Source organism: Tachyglossus aculeatus, chromosome 2, assembly GCF_015852505.1.
Source record: "Tachyglossus aculeatus isolate mTacAcu1 chromosome 2, mTacAcu1.pri, whole genome shotgun sequence".
Taxonomy (NCBI): domain Eukaryota; kingdom Metazoa; phylum Chordata; class Mammalia; order Monotremata; family Tachyglossidae; genus Tachyglossus; species Tachyglossus aculeatus.
In genome coordinates this window covers 164987523-165011358 of record NC_052067.1, presented here as the reverse complement: position 1 = coordinate 165011358, position 23836 = coordinate 164987523, and the positions used below count along the sequence as shown (strand labels likewise).

Here is a 23836-nt window from a genome sequence, read left to right as displayed (position 1 = left end):
ATTGTAGCTTGTTATTGCTGAATTGTACTTTCCAAGTGCTAAGTTCAGTGCTCTGCACACAGTAAGTGCTAAATAAATATGAAAGAAAGAAAGAGAAAGAGAGAGAGAAAGAAATGGAGAGAAAGAGAGAGAGAAAGAGAGAAAGAAGGAAGGAAGGAAGGGAGGGAGGGAGGGAGGAAGGAAGGAAGGAAGGAAGGAAGGAAGGAAGGAAGGAAGGAAGGAAGGAAGGAGAGAGAGAGAGAAAGAAAGAAATGGAGAGAAAGAAAGAGAGAGAAAGAAAGAAATGGAGAGAAAGAAAGGGAGAGAGAAAGAGAGAAAGAAGGAAGGAAGGAAGGAAGGAAGGAAGGAAGGAAGGAAGGAAGGAAGGAAGGAAGGAAGGAAGGAAAGAGAGAAAGAAAGAGAAAGAAAAAGAAAGAAAGAGAAAGAAATGGAAAGAAAGAAAGAGAGAGAAAGAAAGAAATGGAGAGAAAGAAAGAGAGAGAAAGAAAGAAATGGAGAGAAAGAGAGAGAGAAAGAGAGAAAGAAAGAAGGAAGGAAGGAAGGAAGGAAGGAAGGAAGGAAGGAAGGAAGGAAGGAAGGAAGGAAAGAGACAGAGAGAGAGAAGGAAAGAAAGAAAGAGAGAGAGAGAAATGGAGAGAAAGAAAGAAATGGAGAGAAAGAAAGAGAGAGAGAAAGAGAGAAAGAAAGAAGGAAGGAAGGAAGGAAGGAAGGAAGGAAGGAAGGAAGGAAGGAAGGAAGGAGAAAGAAAGAAAGAAGGAAAGAAAAAGAAAGAAAGAAAGAAAGAAAGAAAGAAAGAAAGAAAGAAAGAAAGAAAGGAGGAAAGGAGGAAAGAAGGAAAGAAAGGAGGAAAGAAAGAAAGAAAGAGAGAGAGAGAGAGAGAAAGAAAGAAAGAAAGAAAGAAAGAAAGAAAGAAAGAAAGAAAGAAAGAAAGAAAGAAAGAAAGAAAGAAGGAGGGAAAGCAAGAAAGAAAAAAATGGATGAGGTCTCCCTCTCTCCCTCCTCCTTTCTTTCTTTCTCTCTCTCTCTCTGTCTCACTCTCTTTCAATCACCTCAGAGAAGCGAGGTGTAAAACTTTATCTTGGAACTATTACCTTAGGCCGCATTCTAACTGGAGAGTGTGCCACTGAATCAATTGATAGTATTTACTGACTGAGTGCAGAGCACTGTATTAAGCCCTTAGAAGAGCACATTTCAAAAGAGTTGTTAAGACATGATCCCTGCCACGAGGAATTTACATTCTCCCAATGAACCTGGAAAAAGAGCTCAGGGGGTTTGATGCCAAAGGAATTCTGGGTACGTTGGGCAAACATCCATTCATTCATTCATTATTTCAAGCGTATTTATTGAGCGCTTACTGTGTGCAGAGCACTGGACTAAGCGCTTGGGAAGCACAAGTCAGCAACATGTCGTCTTAGTGCTGCTACTGACTGTCATTTTATCATTGAGAAGCAGTGTGACTCAGTGGAAAGAGCCCGGGCTTGGGAGCCAGAGGCTGTGGGTTCTAATCCCGGCTCCGCCACTTGTCAGCTGTGTGACTTTGGGTAAGTCACTTCGCTTCTCTGGGCCTCAGTTACCTCATCTGTAAAATGGGGATTAAGACTGTGAGCCCCACGTGGGACAACCTGATCACCTTGTATCCCCCCAGCGCTTAGAACAGTGCTTTGCACATAGTAAGCGCTTAACAAATGCCATCATCATTATTGTTATTATTATTGATTCATTCAATCGTATTTATTGAGCCCTCATGAGAAGCAGCGTGGCATGAGAAGCAGCGTGGCTCAGTGGAAAGAGCACAAGCTTGGGAGTCAGAGGTCATGGGTTTAAATCCTGGCTCTGCCAACTGTCAGCTGTGTGACTTTGGGCAAGTCACTTAACTTTTCTGGGCCTCACTTACCTCATCTGTAAAATGGGGATTAAGACTGTGAGCCCCACGTGGGACAACCTGATCACCTTGTATCCCTTCCAGCACTTAGAACAGTGCGTTGCACATAGTAAGCGCTTAACAAATGTCATCATTATTATTATTATTATTCATTCATTCAATCGTATTTATTGAGCACTCATGAGTTTAAATCCTGGCTCTGCCAATTGTCAGCTGTGTGACTTTGGGCAAGTCACTTAGCTTCTCTGTGCCTCAGTTACCTCGTCTGTAAAATGGGGATTAAGACTGTGAGCCCCACGTGGGACAACCTGACCACCTTGTATCCTCCCCAGTGCTTAGAACAGTGCTTTGCACATAGTAAGCGCTTAACAAATGCCATCATTATTATTATTATTTGATTCCCAGCTCTGCCTCTTGTCAGCTGTGTGACTTTGGGCAAGTCACTTAATTTCTCTGTTCCTCAGTTACCTCATCTGTAAAATGGGGACTAAAATTGTGAGCCCCATGGGGGACAACCTGATAACCCTGTATCTCCCCCAGCACTTAGAACAGTGCTTGGCACATAGTAGGACAACTTGATAACCCTGTATCTCCCTGAGTGCTTAGAACAATGCTTGGCGCATAGTAAGCACTTAACAAATACCATCATTACTACTATTACTGTATATAAAGCACTGTACTAAGCACTTAAAAAATGAGCAGATAGAGACCCCTACCAGGAACGACCATTAATAATTGTGAATTTTGTTCAGTTTACTAAGCACTTTGTTAAACCCTAAGGAAGGTACAATCAGGTCAGACAATGCGCTGTCCCGCAAGGTGCTCGCAGTCTAATTGGGAGGGAGAACAGGTACTTAATAGCCATTTTACAAATGAGGAAACTGAGGCCCAGAGAAGTTCAGCGACTTGCCCAAGGCGACGCAACAGTTAAGTCGCAGAGCTGGGAAGCAGAGAAGCACCGTGGCTTAGTGGAAAGCGCATGGGTTTGGAAGTCAGAGGATGTGGGGTCTAATCCCAGCTCTGCCACTTGTCTGCTGTGTGACCTTGGGCAAGCCACTTAACTTCTCTGTGCCTCAGTTACCTCATCTGTGAAATGCGGATTAAGTCTATGAGCCCCACGTGGGACAACCTTGTTACCTTGTATCTACCCCAGTGCTTAGAACAGCGCTTGGCACATAGCAAGCGCATAACAAATACCATCATTACTATTATTATTATCATCATCAATCATATTTATTGAGCACTTACTGTGTGCAGAGCACTGTACTAAGCGCTTGGGAAGTACAAGTTGGCAACATATAGAGATGGTCCCTACCCAACAGTGGGCTCACAGTCTATTATTATTCTCTGAGCCTCAGTCACCTCATCTGTGAAATGGGGATTAAGACTGCGAGCCCCATATGGGACAGGGATTATGTGCAACCTGATTAATTTGTATCTACCCCAGTGCTTAGTACAGTGTCTGGCCCACAGTAAGATTTTAACAAATACTATGTTAAAAAAAAAAAACGGCTTCAGGCCTGTGCTCTTTCCACTCAGCCGAGCCTCGATCCTCAGACTTCAGGATGAGAAAAAGAGAGAAAAGCAGTGTGGTCCAGTGGATAGAGAACAGTCCTGGGAGTCTAAAGGACCTGGATTCTAATCCTACCTCTGCCACCTATCTGCAGTACTTCCCAAGCGCTTAGTACAGTGCTCTGCACACAGTAAGCGCTCAATAAATACGATTGATTGATTGATTGATTGCAGTGTGACCTTGGGCAAGTCAATTCACTTCTCTGGGCCTCAGTTACCTCATCTGTCAGCGTGTCAGTCAGCAAATCAATCATATTTATTGAGCGTTTACTGTCTGCAGAGCACCGTTACAAATAATGATAATAATAATAATAATAATAATAATAATAATAATAGCATTTGTTAAGTGCTTACTATGTGCAAAGCGCTGTTCTAAGCGCTGGGGAGGGGAAACAAGGTAATGAGGTTGTCCCATGTGGGGCTCACAGTCTACAGATAACTGAGGCTCAGAGAAGTTAAGTGACTTACCCAAGGTCACACAGCAGACATGTGGAGGAGCCAGGATTCGAACCTATGATCTCTGACTCCAAAGCCCGAGCTCTTTCCACTGAGCCACTTGGGAGAGTTCAATACAACAATATAATGGGCACGTTTCCGGCCCACAATGAATTTATAGTCTACAGAGGGATTAAAATGTAAAATGTAAAATAGGGACTAAGCCCCCATATGGAAAATAATAACAATGACGGCATTTGTTCAGCACTTACTATGTGCAAAGCACTGTTCGAAGCGCTCGGGGGGATACAGGGTATTCAGCTTGTCCCACGTGGGGCTCACAGTTTCAATCCCCATTTTATAGATGAGGTAACTGAGGCCCAAAGAAGTTAAGTTTTTACACTGTGAGCCCACTGTTAGGTAAGGACTGTCTCTATATGTTGCCAACTTGGACTTCCCAAGCGCTTAGTACAGTGCTCTGCACACAGTAAGCGCTCAATAAATATGATTGATTGATTGACTTGCCCAAAGTCACACAGCTGACTGTGCCCAAACCTGATCAGCTTGTATCTACTCCAGCACTTAGTAAGCGCTTAGCAAAAACCATTCCCCCAAAAAACCACAAAATGAAATGACATTTTTTTAAAAATATAGGATTGATTCACTGAGTGATCACTCAGGGGTTATCTTTTTTAGTCTGAAGTCAGCACTCTCCACTCTTTCCAAAACGTGGTCTTTGCCTTCTTAGAATCTAATTTTTATCCCATATACCAACTCACTGGAGTTGCAGTCTTGACATAAAAATCTCTTTGAGGACTCTTCTTATAGAAAGCAAGATTCCCCCAAAATAGATTGATGGGAAGAAGTAGTGAAAAATACAGCATACTAGCTGAATTGATGGTAATATGTCAAGTCTGGTTTGGGAAAATATTACATTTCATCATATTTTATTAGATGCTTTCTACCAAAGATGCTCTTTATATGGCTCTGCTTCCCCTCTCTATTTTAACAATAAGGGGAGAGGGGGGAAAATCAAACCTGATGTTTTATATTCTGGCCACTGAAGCACCATAGCCTAGTGGATTAGAGCACAGGCCTTGGAGTCTGAGGACCTGGATTCTAATCCCGGCTCTGCCACTTGTCAGCTGGGTGACCTCGGGCAAGTCACTTCACTTCTCTGGGCCTCAGTTACCTCATCTGTAAAATGGGGATTAAGACTGCGAGAAGCAGCCTGGCTCAGTGGAAAGAGCCCGGGCTTTGGAGTCAGAGGTCATGGGTTCAAATCCTGGCTCCACCAATTGTCAGCTGTGTGACTTTGGGCAAGTCACAACTTCTCTATGCCTCGGTTACCTCATCTGTAAATGGGGATTAAGACTGTGAGCCCCCCGTGGGACAACCTGATCACCTTGGATCCCCCTCCAGTGCTTAGGACAGTGCTTTACAAATGCCATCATTATTATTATTATTATTATTGTAACCTCCTCAATGCTTAGGACAGGGCTTTGCCCAAAGTAGGCGCTTAATAAATGCCATCATTATTTATTATTGTTCAAGTCAGTCAGCCAGTCAGTCAAGACAGTCAATGGTATTTATTGAGTGCTTACTGTGAGCAGAGTATTGTACTAGACTCTTGGGAGAGGACAGTATAACAATATATCAGACACACTCCCTGCCAACAAGAAGCTAACGAGGCTTAGTTTAGTGCCTGGAACAGAATAAGCACTTAATAAATACCTCAAAGTATTGGAGGGAAGCAGCATGGCATAGTGGATAGAGCCCAGGCCCGGGAGTCAGAAGGTCATGGGTTCTAATTCCGGCTCTGCCACTGCTCATCATCATCAATCGTATTTATTGAGCGCTTACAGTGTGCAGAGCACTGTACTAAGCACTTGGGAAGTACAAATTGGCAACATATAGAGACAGTCCCTGCCCAACAGTGGGCTCACAGTCTAAAAGGGGGAGACAGAGAACAAAACCAAACATACTAACAAAATAAAATAAATAGAATAGATATGTACAAGTAAAATAAATAAATAGAGTAGTAAATATGTACAAACATATATACATATATACAGGTGCTATGGGGAAGGGAAGGAGGTAAAATGGGGGGATGGAGAGGGGGACGAGGGGGAGAGGAGGGAAGGGGCTCAGTCTGGGAAGGCCTCCTGGAGGAGGTGAGCTCTCAGTAGGGCCTTGAAGGGAGGAAGAGAGCTAGCTTGGCGGATGGGCAGAGGGAGGGCGGCTATGTAGCCCTGGGCAAGTCACTTCACTTCTCTATGCCTCAGTTCCCTCATCCATAAAATGGGGATTAAGTCTGTGAGTCCTCTGCAAGACAGGTTATCTGTCCAATCTGATTTGCTCATATCCACCCCAGCGCTTAGTACAGTGCCTGGTACAAAGTGAGCACTTAACAAATACCATAATTATTCTTATGATTATTAATAATAAGAATAATGACATTTATTAAGCGCTTACTATGTGCAAAGCACTGTTCTAAGCGCTGGGAAGGTTACAAGGTGAACAGGTTGTCTCACAGGGGGCTCACAGTCTTCATTCCCATTTTACAGATGAGGTAACTGAGGCCCAGAGAAGTGAGGTGACTTGCCCAAAGTCACACAGCAACAATTGGCAGAGCCGGGATTTGAACCCATGACCTCTGACTTCAAAGCCCGAGCTCTTTCCACTGAGCCACGCTTAACACCATCATTTACACAGTGTCAGTCTTGGGAGCCAGGTTCCCAGTGCCACAATAAATACGCGATTGCAAATTTAGAGAAAAATCAGGCCAAGAGGAGGAACTAAACTGAGCAAACACAACCTCCCCTGAATTATTTCTTTTAGGTAAGTTTTCATGGCACCCTTCATTTGAAGAGTAGCTTCAATAACACTGGTCTGCGCGAATGATTCTGGGAGAATCATGGCCCTGCTGAGAGCTCACCTCCTCCAGGAGGCCTTCCCAGACTGAGCCCCTTCCTTCCTCTCCCCCTCGTCCCCCTCTCCATCCCCCCATCTTACCTCCTTCCCTCCCCACAGCACCTGTATATATGTATATATGTTTGTACATATTTATTACTCTATTTATTTTATTTGTACATATCTATTCTATTTATTTTATTTTGTTAGTATGTTTGGTTTTGTTCTCTGTCTCCCCCTTTTAGACTGTGAGCCCACTGTTGGGTAGGGACTGTCTCTATGTTGCCAACTTGTACTTCCCAAGCGCTTAGTACAGTGCTCTGCACATAGTAAGCGCTCAATAAATTGATGATGATGATGAGAAGACCATAAGATCAAAAGTGTTTACTGGGACTCTCTTTTTGCAGAGCAAGCACTTGAACTAGACTTCCAAGCAGTTTATTCTGAACCTGTAGAAAATTTATATCCAAATTTTTCTATAGCATTAGACGCAGTCATCAAGTCCATAAACAATCATTTCCATTGCTCTCCACGACTTGATAAAGTGCAACCCCCGAGAGCAACTTGTAGGGTAACTTTGCTCATTCTGTCCTTTTGAACCCAATTCTTCCTGGCACCTCACTCCAGCAATGTGGCCTAACTGTGGTGTTTGTTAGGCACTTACTATGGGTCAAGCACTGTTCTAAGCACTGGGGAAGATACAGGATAACAATAATAATAATAATGGCATTTATTAAGCACTTACTATGTGCAAAGCACTGTTCTAAGTGCTGGGGAGGTTACAAGGTGATCAGGTTGTCCCACGTGGGGCTCACAGTCTTAATCCCCATTTTACAGACTAGGTAACTGAGGCACATAGAAGTTAAGTGACTTGCCCTAAGCCACACAGCTAAGTGGCGGAGTCTGGGTTTGAACCCATGTCCTCTGACTCCAGGAGGCCCTCCTCCAGGAAGCCTTCCCAGACTGAGCCCCTTCCTTCCTCTCCCCCCTCGTCCCCCCTCTCCATCCCCCCATCTTACCTCCTTCCCTTCCCCACAGCACCTGTATATATGTATATATGTTTGTACATATTTATTACTCTATTTATTCATTTATTTATTTTACTTGTACATATCTATTCTATTTATTTTATTTTGTTACTATGTTTGGTTTTGTTTTCTGTCTCCCCCTTTTAGACTGTGAGCTCACTGTTGGGTAGGGACTGTCTCTATATGTTGCCAATTTGTACTTCCCAAGCGCTTAGTACAGTGCTCTGCACACAGTAAGCGCTCAATAAATACGATTGATGATGATGATGACTCCAAAGCCCGTATTATTTCCACTGAGCCACTCTGGATTATTAGGTTGATGATGATGATGGTTTCTGTAAAGGACTTACTATGTGTCAAGCACTCTTCTAAGCTCTGGGGGAGATATAAGGTGATCAGGTTGTCCCACGTGGGGCTCACAGTTTTAATCCCCATTTTACAGATGAGATAAGTGAGGCCGAGAACTTAAGTGACTTGACCAAGGTCACACAGCAGCCACATGGTACAGCTGCAATCAGAACCCGGTCCTTCTGACTCCCAGGACTGTGCTCTTTCCACTAGGCCACTATGGGAGTCAGAGGACCAGGAGTCTAATTCCAGGTCTACCACTTAATTGATTTTATTTTTAGTAGTATTTGTTAATAATAATAATTATTATAATGCTGGTGTTTCTTAAGTGCTCACGACGTGCCAGGCACTGTATTAAGCGCTGGGGTGGATACAAGCAAATCGGGTTGGACACGGTCCCTGTCCCACATGGGGCTCGCAGTCTTTCAGATGAGGGAACTGAGGCCCAGAGAAGTGAAGCGACTTGCCCAAGGCCACACAGTAGACAAGTGGCGGAGCCGGAGTTAGGACTCATGACTTTCTGACTCTATCCATTCCGTCACACGGCTTCCCTTTGTCAAACACCGTTCTAAGCACTGAGTTGGTACAAGTCAATAGCCCATATTGAAGAGTAGCGCTTCCTGGGACAGAAATATCACTTATTATAATCTGCTTTAAGGATCTTTCTTGATCAATGTCAGCATGCTCAAATGAACACTACATCCGGGGATCTTGTCTTGTCTTATGCCGTCAAGTCGTCTGCGACTCATAGAGACTCCATGGACACATCTCTCTCAGAACTGAACCAGGCCTTCCCAGACTGAGCCCCCTTTTTCCTCTCCTCCTCCCCCCTCCACCCCGAATATGTTTGTACAGATTTATTACTCTATTTATTTTACTTGTACATATTTACTATTCTATTTATTTTGTTAATGATGTGCATTTAGCTTTAATTCTATTTGTTCTGATGACTTGACACCTGCCCACATGTGTTGTTTTGTTGTCTATCTCCCCCTTCTAAACTGTGAGCCCGTTGTTGGGAATGGACCGTCTCTATATGTTGCTAGCTTGTACTTCCCAAGTGCTTAGTACAGTGCTCTACACATAGTAAGCGCTCAATAAATACAATTGAATGAATGAATGAACACCCCACCTCTATCTGCAATCGTTCTGCTAGTGCTTCCACACAGTTTTCCTGGGAAAAATCCAGAGTGGTTGACCATTGCCTCCGTCTGTGCAGTAAACTCAAGTCTCCTCCCTGGACTCTCTCCCATGTTGCTGCTGCCCAGCATGGGGGATTTTTGACTTGTATTGGATGGCCTCCTCCCCCTCTCCATCCCCCCCGCCTTACCTCCTTCCCTTCCCCACAGCACCTGTATATATGTATATATGTTTGTACGTATTTATTACTCTATTTATTTATTTTACTTGTACATATCTATTCTATTTATTTTGTTAATATGTTTTGTTTTGTTCTCTGTCTCCCCCTTCTAGACTGTGAGCCCACTGTTGGGTAGGGACCGTCTCTATATGTTGCCAACTTGTACTTCCCAAGCGCTTAGTACAGTGCTCTGCACACAGTAAGCGCTCAATAAATACGATTGATTGATTCCAATTCAATCCAATCCAATCCAATTCCACTCGCTAGCCACTGGCCAAGCTAGGAATGGAATGGACAGGCCTCTGCTTGACTTTCCCTCCCATAGCTGAGACTGGTACAGTCCTGGAAACTCTCCAGGTGCCATCCTGAGATGGGTATTAGGGAACAATAGCCTTAATAATCATCAATCGTATTTAATGAATGCTTACAGTGTGCAGAGCACTGTACTAAGCGCTTGATAATTATATTACTCCCCCAACTGTCACATTAGCAATCAATTAGATGAGAGGCAACATGGCCTAGTGGATAGAGCCCGTTGGCAGGGATCAAAAGAACCTTGCTTCTAATCCCAGCTCTAGGAACTGTCTAATAATAATAATTTATTATTAATATTGATTAATAATAATTATTATATTATATATTATTATATGTTAACATAATTAATAATTATTAATGTTAATAATAATTTATTAAGTGCTTACTCTGTGCAAAGCACTGTTCTAAGCGCTGGGGAGGTTACAAGGTGATCAGGTTGTCCCACGGGGGCTAGCTCACAGTCTTAATCCCCATTTTCCAGATGAGGGAACCAAAGCCCAGAGAAATTAAGTGACTTGCCCAAAGTCACACAGCTGACAATTGGGAGAGCTGGGATTTGAACCCATGACCTCTGACTCCAAAGCCCGGGCTCTTTCCACTGAGCCACGCTGCTTACTGTGGGACCTTCACTTCTCTGGGCCTCGATTACCCCATCTGTAAAATGGGGGTTAAGACCGTGAGCCCTATATGGGACAGGGACTGTATCCAATGTGATTAGCTTGTATCTACTCCAGCAATTAGTACAGTATGAGACACACAGTAAGCATTTAATAAATATTGTAGAAAAAAAATCAATCAATCAAATCAATCATACTGGGGGAATGCAATATAACAATATAACAGACACAGTCCCTGCCCACAACAAACTTACATTATAAAGGGGGAGACAGGCATTAAAATAAATAAATAAATGATGGATAAGGACACAAGTGCTGTGGGGCTGAGGGAAGGGTGAATAAAGGGAGCAAATATGCATACAAATCCAAATCCCAATCCAGTAAATCTGCTTCACCTAGGAATCAGTCAATTAATAAATAGTATTTATTGAGCGTTTACTACTTGCAGAGCACCGTACTAAGGACATGTGAAAGTAGCGTGGCTTAGTGGAAAGAGCACAGACTTGGGAGTTAGAGGTCATGGGTTCTACTCCCAGCTCCCCAGCTTGTCAGCTGTGTGACTTTGGGCAAGTCACTTTACTTCTCTGTGCCTCAGTTCCCTCATCTGTAAAATGGGGATGAAGACTGTGAGCCCTACATGGGACAACCTGATTACCTTGTATCTACCCCAGTGCTCAGAACAGTGCTGGGCACATAGTAAGCGCTTAACAAATACTATTATAATTACAACACACAAAAAATCTATGCAATCACAATTTCCCAGAGCACTTGTGCACATATCTTCATACTTTATTACTTCCATTATACACCTGAACTTTATTTTAGTGTATGCTCCCTGTAAAGTCTGTAACTAACTAGAAGCAGCGTGGCTCAGTGGAAAGAGCACGACCTTTGGAGTCAGAGGTCATAGGTTCAAATCCCGGCTCTGCCAATTGTCATCTGTGTGACTTGGGCAAGTCACTTAACTTCTCTGGGCCTCAGTTACCTCATCTGTAAAATGGGGATTAAGACTGTGAGCCCCATGTGGGACAACCTGATCACCTTGTACCTCCCCAGCGCTTAGAACAGTGCTTTGCTCATAGTAAGCACTTATTAAAAATGCCATCATTAGACTGTGAAGACCCTAAGGGTCTAGCTCTCTTCCTTCCTTCAAGGCCCTGCTGAGAGCTCACCTCCTCCAGGAGGCCTTCCCAGACTGAGCCCCTTCCTTCCTCTCCCCCTCGTCCCCCTCTCCATCCCCCCATCTTACCTCCTTCCCTTCCCCACAACACCTGTATATATGTATATATGGTTGTACATATTTATTACTCTATTTGTTTATTTTACTTGTACATATCTATTCTATTTATTTTATTTTGTTGGTATGTTTGGCTCTGTTCTCTGTCTCCCCCTTTTAGACTGTGAGCCCACTGTTGGGTAGGGACTGTCTCTATGTGTTGCCAATTTGTACTTCCCAAGCGCTTAGTACAGTGCTCTGCACATAGTAAGCGCTCAATAAATACAATTGATGATGATGATAAGGGTAAGGATTATCTTCTAAACTGTAAACTCGTGTCACATGGGAATTGTGTCCATTCTACTGTACTCCCCCAAGAGCTTAGTACAGTACTCCGCACACAGTAAGCGCTCAATAAAAACCATTAATTGATTGATGTCTACTAATTCTTCTATACTCTCCCAAGTTTTTTAGAACAGTGTATCTACCCCAGAGCTTAGAACAATGCTTGACACATAGGAAGCGCTTAATAAATACCATCATTACTGTTATTATCATTATTATTAACAGTGTCCTGCTCACAGAAGGCACTCAATCACCACCATCAATCGTATTTATTGAGCGCTTACTATGTGCAGAGCACTGTACTAAGCACTTAGTACTAAGCGCTCAATAAAAACTGTTTATTGATTACTCGATTGAACTGAAATATATTTGGCATAAATTTCTCTATGAATGATCTGGGTGCCTCAGTGCCTCAGTTGCCTCATCTGTAAAATGGGGATAAAAACTGTAAGTCCCACATGGGGCAACCAGATCACTTTATTCCCCCAACACTTAGAAAAGTGCTTTGCACATAGTAAGTGCTTAACAAATATTATTATTATTATTTTCTAGCAAATAAGAGGCATGTTGAGAGAAACAGCATGGTCTAGTGGAAAAGAGCATAGTCCCAGGAGTCCGAGGACCTGCCACGTGCCTGCTGTGTGACCTTGGACAAGTCACTTCACTTCTCCATATCTCCGTTACTCATCCATAAAATGGTGATTAAATCCCTCTCCCTCCAACTTAGACTGTGATCCCCATGTGGGATAGGGATGGTATCCAATCTGATTACATTGTATCTACCCCAGAATTTAGAACACTATGGCCTAGTGGATAAAGAACAGGCCTGGGAGTGAGAAGGACCTGTGTTCTAATCCCGACTTCGCCCTTAATCTCCTGTGGGACCTCGTTCAAGTCACTCAACTTCTCTGTGCCTTAGTTACCTCATCTGTAAAATGGGGTTTAAGACTGTGAGCACCCTGGGGGACACAGACTGTGTCCAACCTGATTACTCTGTATGTACCTCAGTGCTTAGTACAGTGCCTAGCACATGCTTAACATATAGTAAGCGCTTAATACCTTGAAAATAATAAATAAAACGCCAGTGCTTGGCCATTAATAAGTGCTGAACGAATGCCATGATCATTATTTAATATTCTTTAAATGGCATATTTTCATTTCCCAAAGACATGCGGTCCCTATTATGAATGAGTGGAATGAGAGGTGAAATTCCAATGGCTGATTTCGCTGAAATTCTGAAATATTTGCGATATGTGTTCCTCGTTCAGCATATATTCCAGGTTTGGTTTTAGGTCCAACTGGACCTAATATTTTGTTAATATGTTTGGTTTTCTTCTCTGTCTCCCCCTTCTAGACTGTGAGCCCGCTGTTGGGTAGGGACGGTCTCTATATGTTGCCAACTTGTACTTCCCAAGCGCTTAGTACAGCACACAGTAAGCGGTCAATAAATACGATTGATTGATTGATTGATTGAACTGGAGTGAGTTTTTCCGGGGCGTTCACTCCAGGCTAAAGGAAAAGAACTGAAGCTATCCTGACATGCAAACTACACTGGACCAGTTGTCCAGGTAAAAACAGAGTTGAACCTTGTTTTCTGAATTCAACATTACAGTTCATGGTGCATATTATTCCAAAATTATTCCAGGCACAATACTTCCTATTCACCATTCGGGTTGAGTGGCAGTTACATTGGCCAAATATAAAGTTAATGAGAAAGCAGAAAGGCGGCCAACTTGGCTTGAAAGTGAAATAGCAACTCTACTGGGTTGGAGGACTAGTACGGCAAAGATTTAATGCCACTCTCTGAGACTGACTTCCAGATGGAGACCTAATTGAATCAGTTTGCTCAACAGATTAAATAATTGTACAGTCAGTGTTTAGAGAAAAGCTAAGCTGATTTCCATAAAACCTTAATAAGATGGTATGGTGCCAAAACGAATCAATGTAGTAAGACTGAAACTAAATTTAGAAATGAACCCATTGTAATTTAAAATAAAGCAGCTGATCCGACAATGACTCTCCGCTCCTTCAAAGCCTTCCTTCCAGAAGCCTTCCCTGACTAAGCCCTCGTTTCCTCTTCTCCCGCTCCCTTCTGCATCACCCTGACTTGCTCCCTTTATTCATCCCCTCTCCCAATCTCATAGCACTTACGTAATTAATCGTAATTTATTTATTTATATTAATGTCTGTCTCCCCCTCTAGACTGTAAGCTCATCGTAGGCAGAGAATGTGACTGTTAATTAATCTATTCACTCTCCCAAGTGCTTAATACAGTGCTCTTGATACAGTACGTGCTCAATAAATACAACTGACCGCCGGACCTTTCAGGTAACAGTGGAAGCTCCTTGTGGGTGGGAAACGCGGCACTTGGTTATTCTGCACTTGCTCAACATCTAATACAGTGCCCGACGCCAAGTGAGCACTCAATAAGTACCACTACTACTACTTCTGCTGTTATTACTACTGTTATTACTACTACTACTACTCAATCAATCAGTTAATCAAGTCACCATATTTATTGAGCGCTTACTCTGCGCAAAGCACTGTGGAAGAGAACAATAGAGTTAGTAGACAGAATCTCTACTTTCAAGGATCTAATCTTGAAGGAGAAATGGATGCTAAAATAGATTACAAACGTTGGCAAGCAACAGAGTTTAAAGATCTTGAACTAACTTGCTGCTCACAGGGGGAAGAGGAGGTGTAATGTGGAAATCCTGAAGTGGCAGTAAATAGGGGGGAAATAGGGTTGGATGAGGAGAGATTAATCAGGGAAGGCCTCCTAAAGCAGATAAAAATAAAAACGATGATTATTATGGTACTTGTTAAGCGCTTACTATGTGCCAAGCCCTGTTCTAAGCAGTGGGGTAGATACAACGTAATCAAGTTGGACAAATCCCTGTCCCACGTGGGGCTCACGCTCTTAATCCCCTCTTTACAGATGAGGTAACTGAGGCCCAGAGAAGTGAAGTAACTTGCCCAAGGTCACACATAGCAGACTACTGGCAGAGAACCCATGTCCTTCTTACTGCCTAGCCCATGCTCTAGCTACTATGCCAAGCTGCTGACAGCTTTTTTAACTTTTCTACAAATTCAGACACCCTCAATCAGTCAATCATATTTCTTAAGGGCCTAAGTGACGTGGAAATCCTGAAGTGGCAGTAGATTGGAAGGAAACAGAGCCAGGCACGGAGAGACTAACCCGAGAAGGCCGTCTGGAAGAGGTGAGATTTCAGGAGGGCTTTGAAGGTGGGGAGAGAGGTGGCCTGGCCCAGGGGAACGGGGAGGGAGCTCAGGGGGATGAAGATGAGAGGTTAATCACGGAAGGCCTCTGGAAGAAGCAGGATTTCAGAAGGGCTTTGAAGATGGGGACACATGCTTTGTTTTGTTGTCTGTCTCCCCCTTCTAGACTGTGAGCCCGTTGTGGGGTAGGGACCGTCTCTACATGTTGCCAACTTATACTTCCCAAGTGCTTAGTACAGTGCTCTGCACACAATAAGCGCTCAATAAATATGATTGAATGAATGAATGAACGAATGAATGAATCATCATCATCATCATCATCATCAATCGTATTTATTGAGTGCTTACTGTGTGCAGAGCACTGTACTAAGCGCTTGGGAAGTACAAATTGGCAACATATAGAGACAGTCCCTACCCAACAGTGGGTACATAAGACATGTACAGAAGTGCTGTGGGATTGAGGTGTGACAAATCCCCAAAGGTCACAGGTCCAAGTGCATAGATGATGCAGAAGGGAGAGGGAGCTGGGAAAAGGAGGTCTTAATTGGGAAGGCCTTTTGGAGAAGATATGACCTTAATAATGCTTTGAGGGTGGAGAGTGTGGTGGTCTGGCATATGAGCCCCCACAGCACCTGTATATGTATATTTGTTTGTACATATTTTTTACTCTATTTATTTATTTATTTATTTTATTTGTACATATCTATTCTATTTATTTTATTTTGTTAGTATGTTTGGTTTTGTTCTCTGTCTCCCCCTTTTAGACTGGGAGCCCACTGTTGGGTAGGGACTGTCTCTATATGTTGCCAATTTCTACTTCCCAAGCGCTTAGTACAGTGCTCTGCACATAGTAAGCGCTCAATAAATACAATTGATGATGAGGAGGAGGAGGAGGAGGCGGAAGGAGTTCCAGGCTAGAGGTGGTTGGGCAACCATTGGAGGTTCTTGTGGGCAGAATGGGGAGAGAGGTGCTGGTCCAAATGGCCTGTTCTTTTTTTCAGCTTTTCTACAATCCGAACCTCATTCACTCCTGTGCAGAGGCGAAGAAATGACGTTTCTGATTATCGCCCCACACAGAGACTTTAAATATGGTGAGGAGGAGGAGGAGGGAGAAGAAAGAGGTGAAGGAAAACTCGCCACTCTAACGTACCCACTTCAGCCAGACTTTTGATACAGGATTCAACAGATGCCTTCTGGGCTGGGCTCAGCCAGCTGCAATTGTAGATTCTGAAGGCGGACTGCAGCAGCTGAATGAAAATCGGCTGGTGAGTCTGAAAATAGAGGGGGAGAGAGACAGAGCAGATAATGCACACCATCATCTTCAAACCCATCCCCGGCATTCCTCCCCTCTAATCAATCAATCAATCAATCGTAGTTATTGAGCGCTTACTGTGTGCAAAGCACTGTACTAAGCCCTTGGGAAGTCCAAGTTGGCAACATATAGAGACAGTCCCTACCCAACAGTGGGCTCACAGTCTAAAAGGGGGAGACAGAGAACAAAACCAAACATACTAACAAAATAAAATAAATAGAATAGATAGGTACAAGTAAAATAAAAAAATAAATAGAGTAATAAATCCGTACAAACATATATACATATATACAGGTGCTGTGGGGAAGGGAAGGAGGTAAGATGGGGGGATGGAGAGGGGGACGAGGGGGAGAGGAAGGAAGGGGCTCAGTCTGGGAAGGCCTAGACTGGAAGCTCGTTGTGGCCAGGGAACATGTCTATCATCATCATCAATCATATTTATTGAGCGCTTACTATCTGCAGAGCACTGTACTAAGCGCTTGGGAAGTACAAATTGGCAACATATAGAGAGACAGTCCCTACCCAACAGTGGGCTCACAGTCTAAAAGGGGGAGACAGAGAACAAAACCAAACATACTAACAAAATAAAATAAACAGAATAGATATGTACAAGTAAAATAAATAAATAAATAAATAGGGTAATAATCTGCCCAGCATTTTGTCAAGTGCCCTGCACACCGTAAGCACTCAACAAATACGATTCTTTGGGCTCGTTTAAACTGCATTGGCCAAAGAGCCTGCCTTCGGTTTGAGAGGGTAGAAACAACATGTCCTTGTGGTCAGGGAAAAAGTTTGTTTATCACTATATCGGACTCTCCCAAGTGCTTAGTACAGTGCTCTGCATACAGTAAGCACTCAATAAATGCAACTGAATGAATGAAAGAATCCATGTCAGTATACTTTCATTTGGCTGGAAAGGATGGAAATGTCTTGACTGCAAAAATCAATCAAGCAAAATAAATAGAGAAATGCCATCTTTTCCTTGCCCACAGGTTTAAATTCCATTCCTTGATCAAGGCATTGTTTATTACCTGCTAATGAGGGTTTCTCCTTTTCATAACAATTTATCTCTTTGCTTCTCCGTATGTATACACTTACAAGTCATTTTGACCACTAGCGTATAAGCTCCTTGTGAACAGGAAATGTGCCACTTGATTGCTTTTCATTTTTCATGGGCTTACAAAATGGCAGTGTAACAATTAGAAGCTCAAGAAACATAACTGTTTAAATCGGACTTGATATTTAATATTAAATCAACAGATTAGTGTACTAAGTGCTTAGTACAGTGCTCTGCACACAGTAAGCGCTCAATAAATACGATCGAATGAATTAATCTTAATGGATCAATTTGAATTTGAAATTAATTAAAATTCAATATCTAAACACAACCGTTATTCTTATTACTATCAATCAGTGGCATTTATTGATTGTTATCTGTGGGCAAAGCACTGTGCTCAGTGCTTGAGAGAGTAAGTGTGAGCTCGTTGTGGGCAGGGAATGTGTCTGCTGTTATAATGTACTCTCTCAGTACACAGTAAGTGCTCAATAAATACTATTATTAATAATAACGATAACAATAATAAGTGAGTAGACATGATTCTGCCCTCAAGGAACTTCTGTGTGCACAGCACTATACTAAGCACTTGGGAGAGTACAGCAGAATTAGTGCACACAGTAAGCGCTCAATAAATACAACTGAATGAATGAATGAATACCATCCCTGCACTCAAGGAGCTTATAATACACTGTGTGCAGAGCACTGTACTAAATGCTTAGTGAAAAGAGCAGAGGCTTCAGAGTCAGAGGACGTGGGTTCTAATCCCGGCTCCGCCACTTGTCTGCTGTGTGACCTTGGGCAAGTCACTTCACTGCTCTGTGGCTCAGTTATCTCATCCGTAAAATGGGGATGAAGACTGTGAGACCCCCGTGGGGGAGGGACTGGGTCCAACTTGATTTGCTTGTAGCCACCCCAGTGCTTAGTATGGTGCCTGGAACATAGTAAGCACTTAACAAATACCACAATTATTATTATTATTATTATTATCATTATTATTATTATTATCATTAACATTATAGAGTGCTTTCATTCCCAAGGCAGTCTCACACTACATTTTGCCATTGTATCCTGACAGCATCGTTGTGAGGTGAAGGCAGGTATTAGCATCTCCATTTTAACCACTGTTGGGTAGAGACTGTCTCTATATGTTGCCAACTTGTACTTCCCAAGCGCTTAGTACAGTGCTCTGCACACAGTAAGCGCTCAATAAATACGATTGATTAATTGATTGATTGATTTTAAACCTGAGGAAACTGAGGTCCAGAAGGTGACTGGCAGGTGGTAGAATTGCTCTTTCCTCTACTCAATGCTGTCCTTTGATCAGATCAATTAATAAACCAATCAACGGTATTTACTGAGCACTTACTCTGTGCGGAGCACTGTACTAACCACTTGGGAAAGTACAGCACTATAAATAATCTATTTACATTAATGTTATCTCCCCCTCTAATAATAATAATAATAATGGTATTTGTTAAGCTCTTACTATGTGCCAGGTACTGTACTAACCGCTTGGGTGGATACAAGCAAGTTGGGTTGGACACAGTCCCTGTCCCATATAGGGCTCACACTGTCAATCCCCATTTTACAGATGACGTAAGTGAGGCCCAGAGAAGTGAAGTGACTTGCCTGAGGTCACACAGCAGACAAGTGGCGGAGCTGGGGATGGAACCTGTGAACCCCCGACTCCCGAGCTCGTGTTCTATCCACTACGCCATGCTGCTTCTCAATAATAATAATAATGATGATGGCATTTATTAAGCACTTACTATGTGCAAAGCACTGTTCTAAGTGCTGGGGAGGTTACAAGGTGATCAGGATGTCCCACGGGGGGCTCACAGTCTTCATCCCCGTTTTACAGATGAGGGAACTGGGGCACAGAGAATAATAATAATAATAATGATGGCATTTGTTAAGAGCTTACCATGTGTAAAGCACTGTTCTAAGCGCTGGGGGGATACAAGGTGATCAGGTTGTCCCACGGGGGGCTCACAGTCTTAATCCCCATTTTACAGATGAGGGAACTGAGGCACAGAGAAGTGACTTTGGGCAAGTCACTTCACTTCTCTGGGCCTCAGTTACCTCATCTGTAAAAAATGGGGATTAAGACTGTGAGCCCCCCGTGGGACAACCTGATCACCTTGTAAACTCCCCAGTGCTTAGAACAGTGCTTTGCACATAGTAAGTGCTTAATAAATGCCATTAAAAAAAAAAAAAAGTGACTTGCCCAAAGTCACACAGATGACAAATGGCGGAGGCAGGATTCAAACCCATGACATCTGACTCCAAAGCCCAGGCTCTTTTCACTGAGCCATGCTGCTTCTCAATATAACCATATTCAATCGTATTTATTGAGCGCTGACTGTGTGCAGAGCACTGTACTAAGCCTTTGTTACAATAAATTGTTACAATATAGCAATTATATTGTTACAACAAATATATTGTTACAATATAACAATATCTCAATATAGCACTATACACAACAAACAGATACAATGATTGATCGATTGATTGAGGAGCAGTGCAAAAAATCCCCTTGACGTTTAGGAGATAACTTTATAATAAAAGCTACCACATGCTGAGGTGAATGGCTTCTGGGTGACAGAGTCCTTCTGTAGCTTTACCTGGAGGCTAGTGCTGTTGTCGGAAAACGGAGAATTGAAGAATCCGCTCACAATGTTCATCATGGGTTCGGTGACACACTTCTCCAAACACGTGTCTGCGTGTTTCCTATCTGTCGTCGTGTTGCAGACCTGCAGACAAAACAAATGACAATTCTACTGGCGTAGGTTTTTTCGTGTCCAATTCATTCAATCATATTTATTGAGCGCTTACTATGTGCAGAGCACTGCACTAAGCGCTTGGGAAGTACAAGTTGGCAACATATAGAGACGGTCCCTACCCAACAATGGGCTCACAGTCTAGAGGGGGAGACGGACAACAAAACAAAACGTGTGGACCGGTGTCATCAGAATAAATAGATGTAAAGCTAGATGCACATCATTAACAAAATAAATAGAATAGTAAATATGTACAAGGAAAATAAATAGAGTAATAAATCTGTACAAACATATAGACAGGTGCTGTAGGGAGGGGAAGGAGGTAGGGCTGGGGGGATGGAGAGGGGGAGAGGAAAAAAGGGGGCTCAGTGTGGGAAGGCCTCCTGGAGGAGGTGAGCTCTCAGTAGGGCTTTGAAGGGAGGAAGAGAGCTAGCTGGGCGGATGTGCGGAGGGTGGGCATTCCAGGCCAGGGGGAGGACATCCAATCATCATCATCATCAATCGCATTTATTGAGCGCTTACTATGTGCGGAGCACTGTACTAAGCGCTTGGGAAGTACAAATTGGCAACACATAGAGACAGTCCCTACCCAACAGTGGGCTCACAGTCTAAAAGGGGAAGACAGAGAACAAAACCAAACACACTAACAAAATAAAATAAATAGAATAGATATGTACAAGTAAAATAAATAAATAAATAAATAGAGAAATAAATATGTACAAACATATATACATATATACAGGTGCTGTGGGGAAGGGAAGGAGGTAAGAAGGGGGGGATGGAGGGGGGCGAGGGGGAGAGGAAGGAAGGGGCTCAGTCTGGGAAGGCCTCCTGGAGGAGGTGAGCTCTCAATAGGGCCTTGAAGGAAGGAAGAGAGCTAGCTTGGCGGATGGGCAGAGGGAGGGCATTCCAGGCCCGGGGGATGACGTGGGCCGGGGGTCGACGGCGGGACAGGCGAGAACGAGGTACGGTGAGGAGATTAGCGGCGGAGGAGCAGAGGGTGCGGGCTGGGCTGGAGAAGGACAGAAGGGAGGTGAGGTAGGAGGGGGCAAGGTGATGGACAGCCTGGAAGCCCAGGGTGAGGAGTTTCTGCCTGATGCGCAGACTGATTGGTAGTCACTGGAGATTTCTGAGGAGGGGAGTGATATGCCCAGAGCGTTTCTGGACAAAGATAACCCGGGCAGCAGCATGAAGTACGGATTGAAGTGGAGAGCAACATGAGGATGGGAGATCAGACAGAATGACATCCAATGACAACAGGCTTTCTTCAAAAGGACAGGCACAGGCCTAATAAAAATATTTCTATCGTGTATGCCCAGAGAGATTTTTCAAGTGGTGGCCAATGGAATTTTAGCACACTCCCTGTCATTTTCCTTAGAAACTCTCCCTGTCAATGAGTTTTTCTCAGACACGATTTTTCCGTCAGACAGGACTTTTCCTCTCCCTCCTCCCCTCTTCTACCTCTTTGCTCCTCCACTTTTCTCCCGCTCTAGGTGTCAAATCCTGACAGTTGCTAGTACAAAAACTCCCCTGGATCCGCCCCGACTCCTCTCCAAACGGCAATCCCACCAAGACAGAAGCTGTGTGGTCTAATCAATCAATCAATAAATCGATCGTATTTATTGAGCACTTACTGTGTGCAGAGCACTGTACTGAGCGCTTGGGAAGTACAAGTTGGCAACATATAGAGACGGTCCCTACCCAACAGTGGGCTCACAGTCTAAAAGGGGGAGAGAGAGAAAAAAACCAAATATACTAACAAAATAAAATAAATAGAATAGATATGTACAAGTAAAATAAATAAATAAATAGAGTAATAAATATGTACAAACATATATACATATATACAGGTGCTGTGGGGAAGGGAAGGAGGTATTATGAGGTCTAGTGGCTAGAGCCCAAGCCTGGAAGTCAGAGGACTTGGGTTCTAATCCCGGCTCCGCCACTTGTCTGCTGTATGGCCTTGGGCAAGTCACCTCACATCTCTCTCGTCTGTAAAATCGGGAGTGAGACTGTGAGCCCCACGTGGGACAGGAACTGTGGCCAGCCCAATTTGCTTGAATCCACCCCAGCGCTTAGCACAGTGCCTGGCACATAGTAAGAGCTTAACAAATACCACAGAGAAGCAGCGTGGCTCAGTGGAAATTTTATTTCAGTATTTATTTTATTTTGTTAGTATGTTTGGTTTTGTTCTCTTGTCCCCCCCTTTTAGACTGTGAGCCCAATGTTGGGTAGGGACTGTCTCTATATGTTGCCAATTTGTACTCCCCAAGCACTTAGTACAGTGCTCTGCACATAGTAAGCGCTCAATAAATACGATTGATGATGATGATGATGATGATGGAAAAGGGCACGGGCTTTGGAGTTAGAGGTCATGGGTTCGAATCCCAGCTCTGCCACATGTCTGCTATGTGACCTTGGACAAGTCACTTAACTTCTCGGAGCCTCAGTCCCCTCATCTGTAAAATGGGGATGAAGACTGTGAGCCCCACGTGGGACAACCGGATCACCTTGTATCCCCCCCAGCGCTTAGAACAGTGCTTTGCACATAGTAAGCGCTTAACAAATGCCATTATCATCATCACAGAGGGGAATGGCTATTGTCTCTTGGAGAGATGTAGTTTCTGCACACAGTAAGCCTGTATCAACCCCAGCGCTTAGTACAGTGCCTGGCACATAGTATGCTCTTAACAAACACCACTTAAGCAGCGTGGCTCAGTGAAATGAGCCTGGGCTTTGGAGTCAAAGGTCATGAGTTCAAATCCCGGCTCCGCCAATTGTCAGCTGTGTGACTTTGGGCAAGTCACTTCACTTCTCTGGGCCTCAGTTCCCTCATCTGTAAAATGGGGATTAAGACTGTGAGCCCCCCATGGGACAACTTGATCACCTTGTTACCTACCAAGCGCTTAGAACAGTGCTTTGCACTTAGTAAGCGCTTAATAAATGCCATCATTATTATCACCTTCAAAAGAAAAGGGAAGATATCTAGCTTGGGGAGAGCACGGATCAGACCAGCAGGCTCTCTAATATGAAATAACCTCTCAGCCTCGCTCTTTCCAATAACAGGCAGTTAGAGCAGCAACAGAGGAAAAACTTTCTATCATCATCAATCATATTTATTGAGCGCTTACTGTGTGCAGAGCACTATCCTTTCAAACAGTTATTTTGCCCACTGCAAAGGGCTGCCTGGAAGTGTTTGAAAACTACCGTAACATCCCTCCATGAGGCTGACGGCCTTTCTCGCAGCCTTGAGGGTGACAGAAGGCTGCTATCTGGGCGGAACACAAACACTGCCATGGCCTGAAAAATCACAGACGGACAGACTAAATCATCTCAACTTTCAACTCTAGACTGTGAGCTCAGCGCTTAGTAGTACAGTGCTCTGCGCACTATAAGTGCTCGATAAATACGATTGA

The 23836-nt window shown here is 43.5% G+C and overlaps 1 protein-coding gene across 2 annotated transcripts in view; it reads right to left on the bottom strand.

Moving 5' to 3' along the window:
- The window catches only part of ITPR2 (inositol 1,4,5-trisphosphate receptor type 2), a 616651-nt gene that overhangs the window by 261014 nt on the left and 331801 nt on the right, over window positions 1-23836 (bottom strand). For both annotated transcript variants that reach the window (XM_038760705.1, XM_038760713.1), the window contains 2 exons: window positions 20265-20393; window positions 16422-16542 (listed from right to left, as the gene is read on the bottom strand). In XM_038760705.1, coding sequence (XP_038616633.1) covers window positions 16422-16542; window positions 20265-20393 — 250 coding nt within the window. The remainder of the gene's footprint in view (window positions 1-16421; window positions 16543-20264; window positions 20394-23836) is intronic.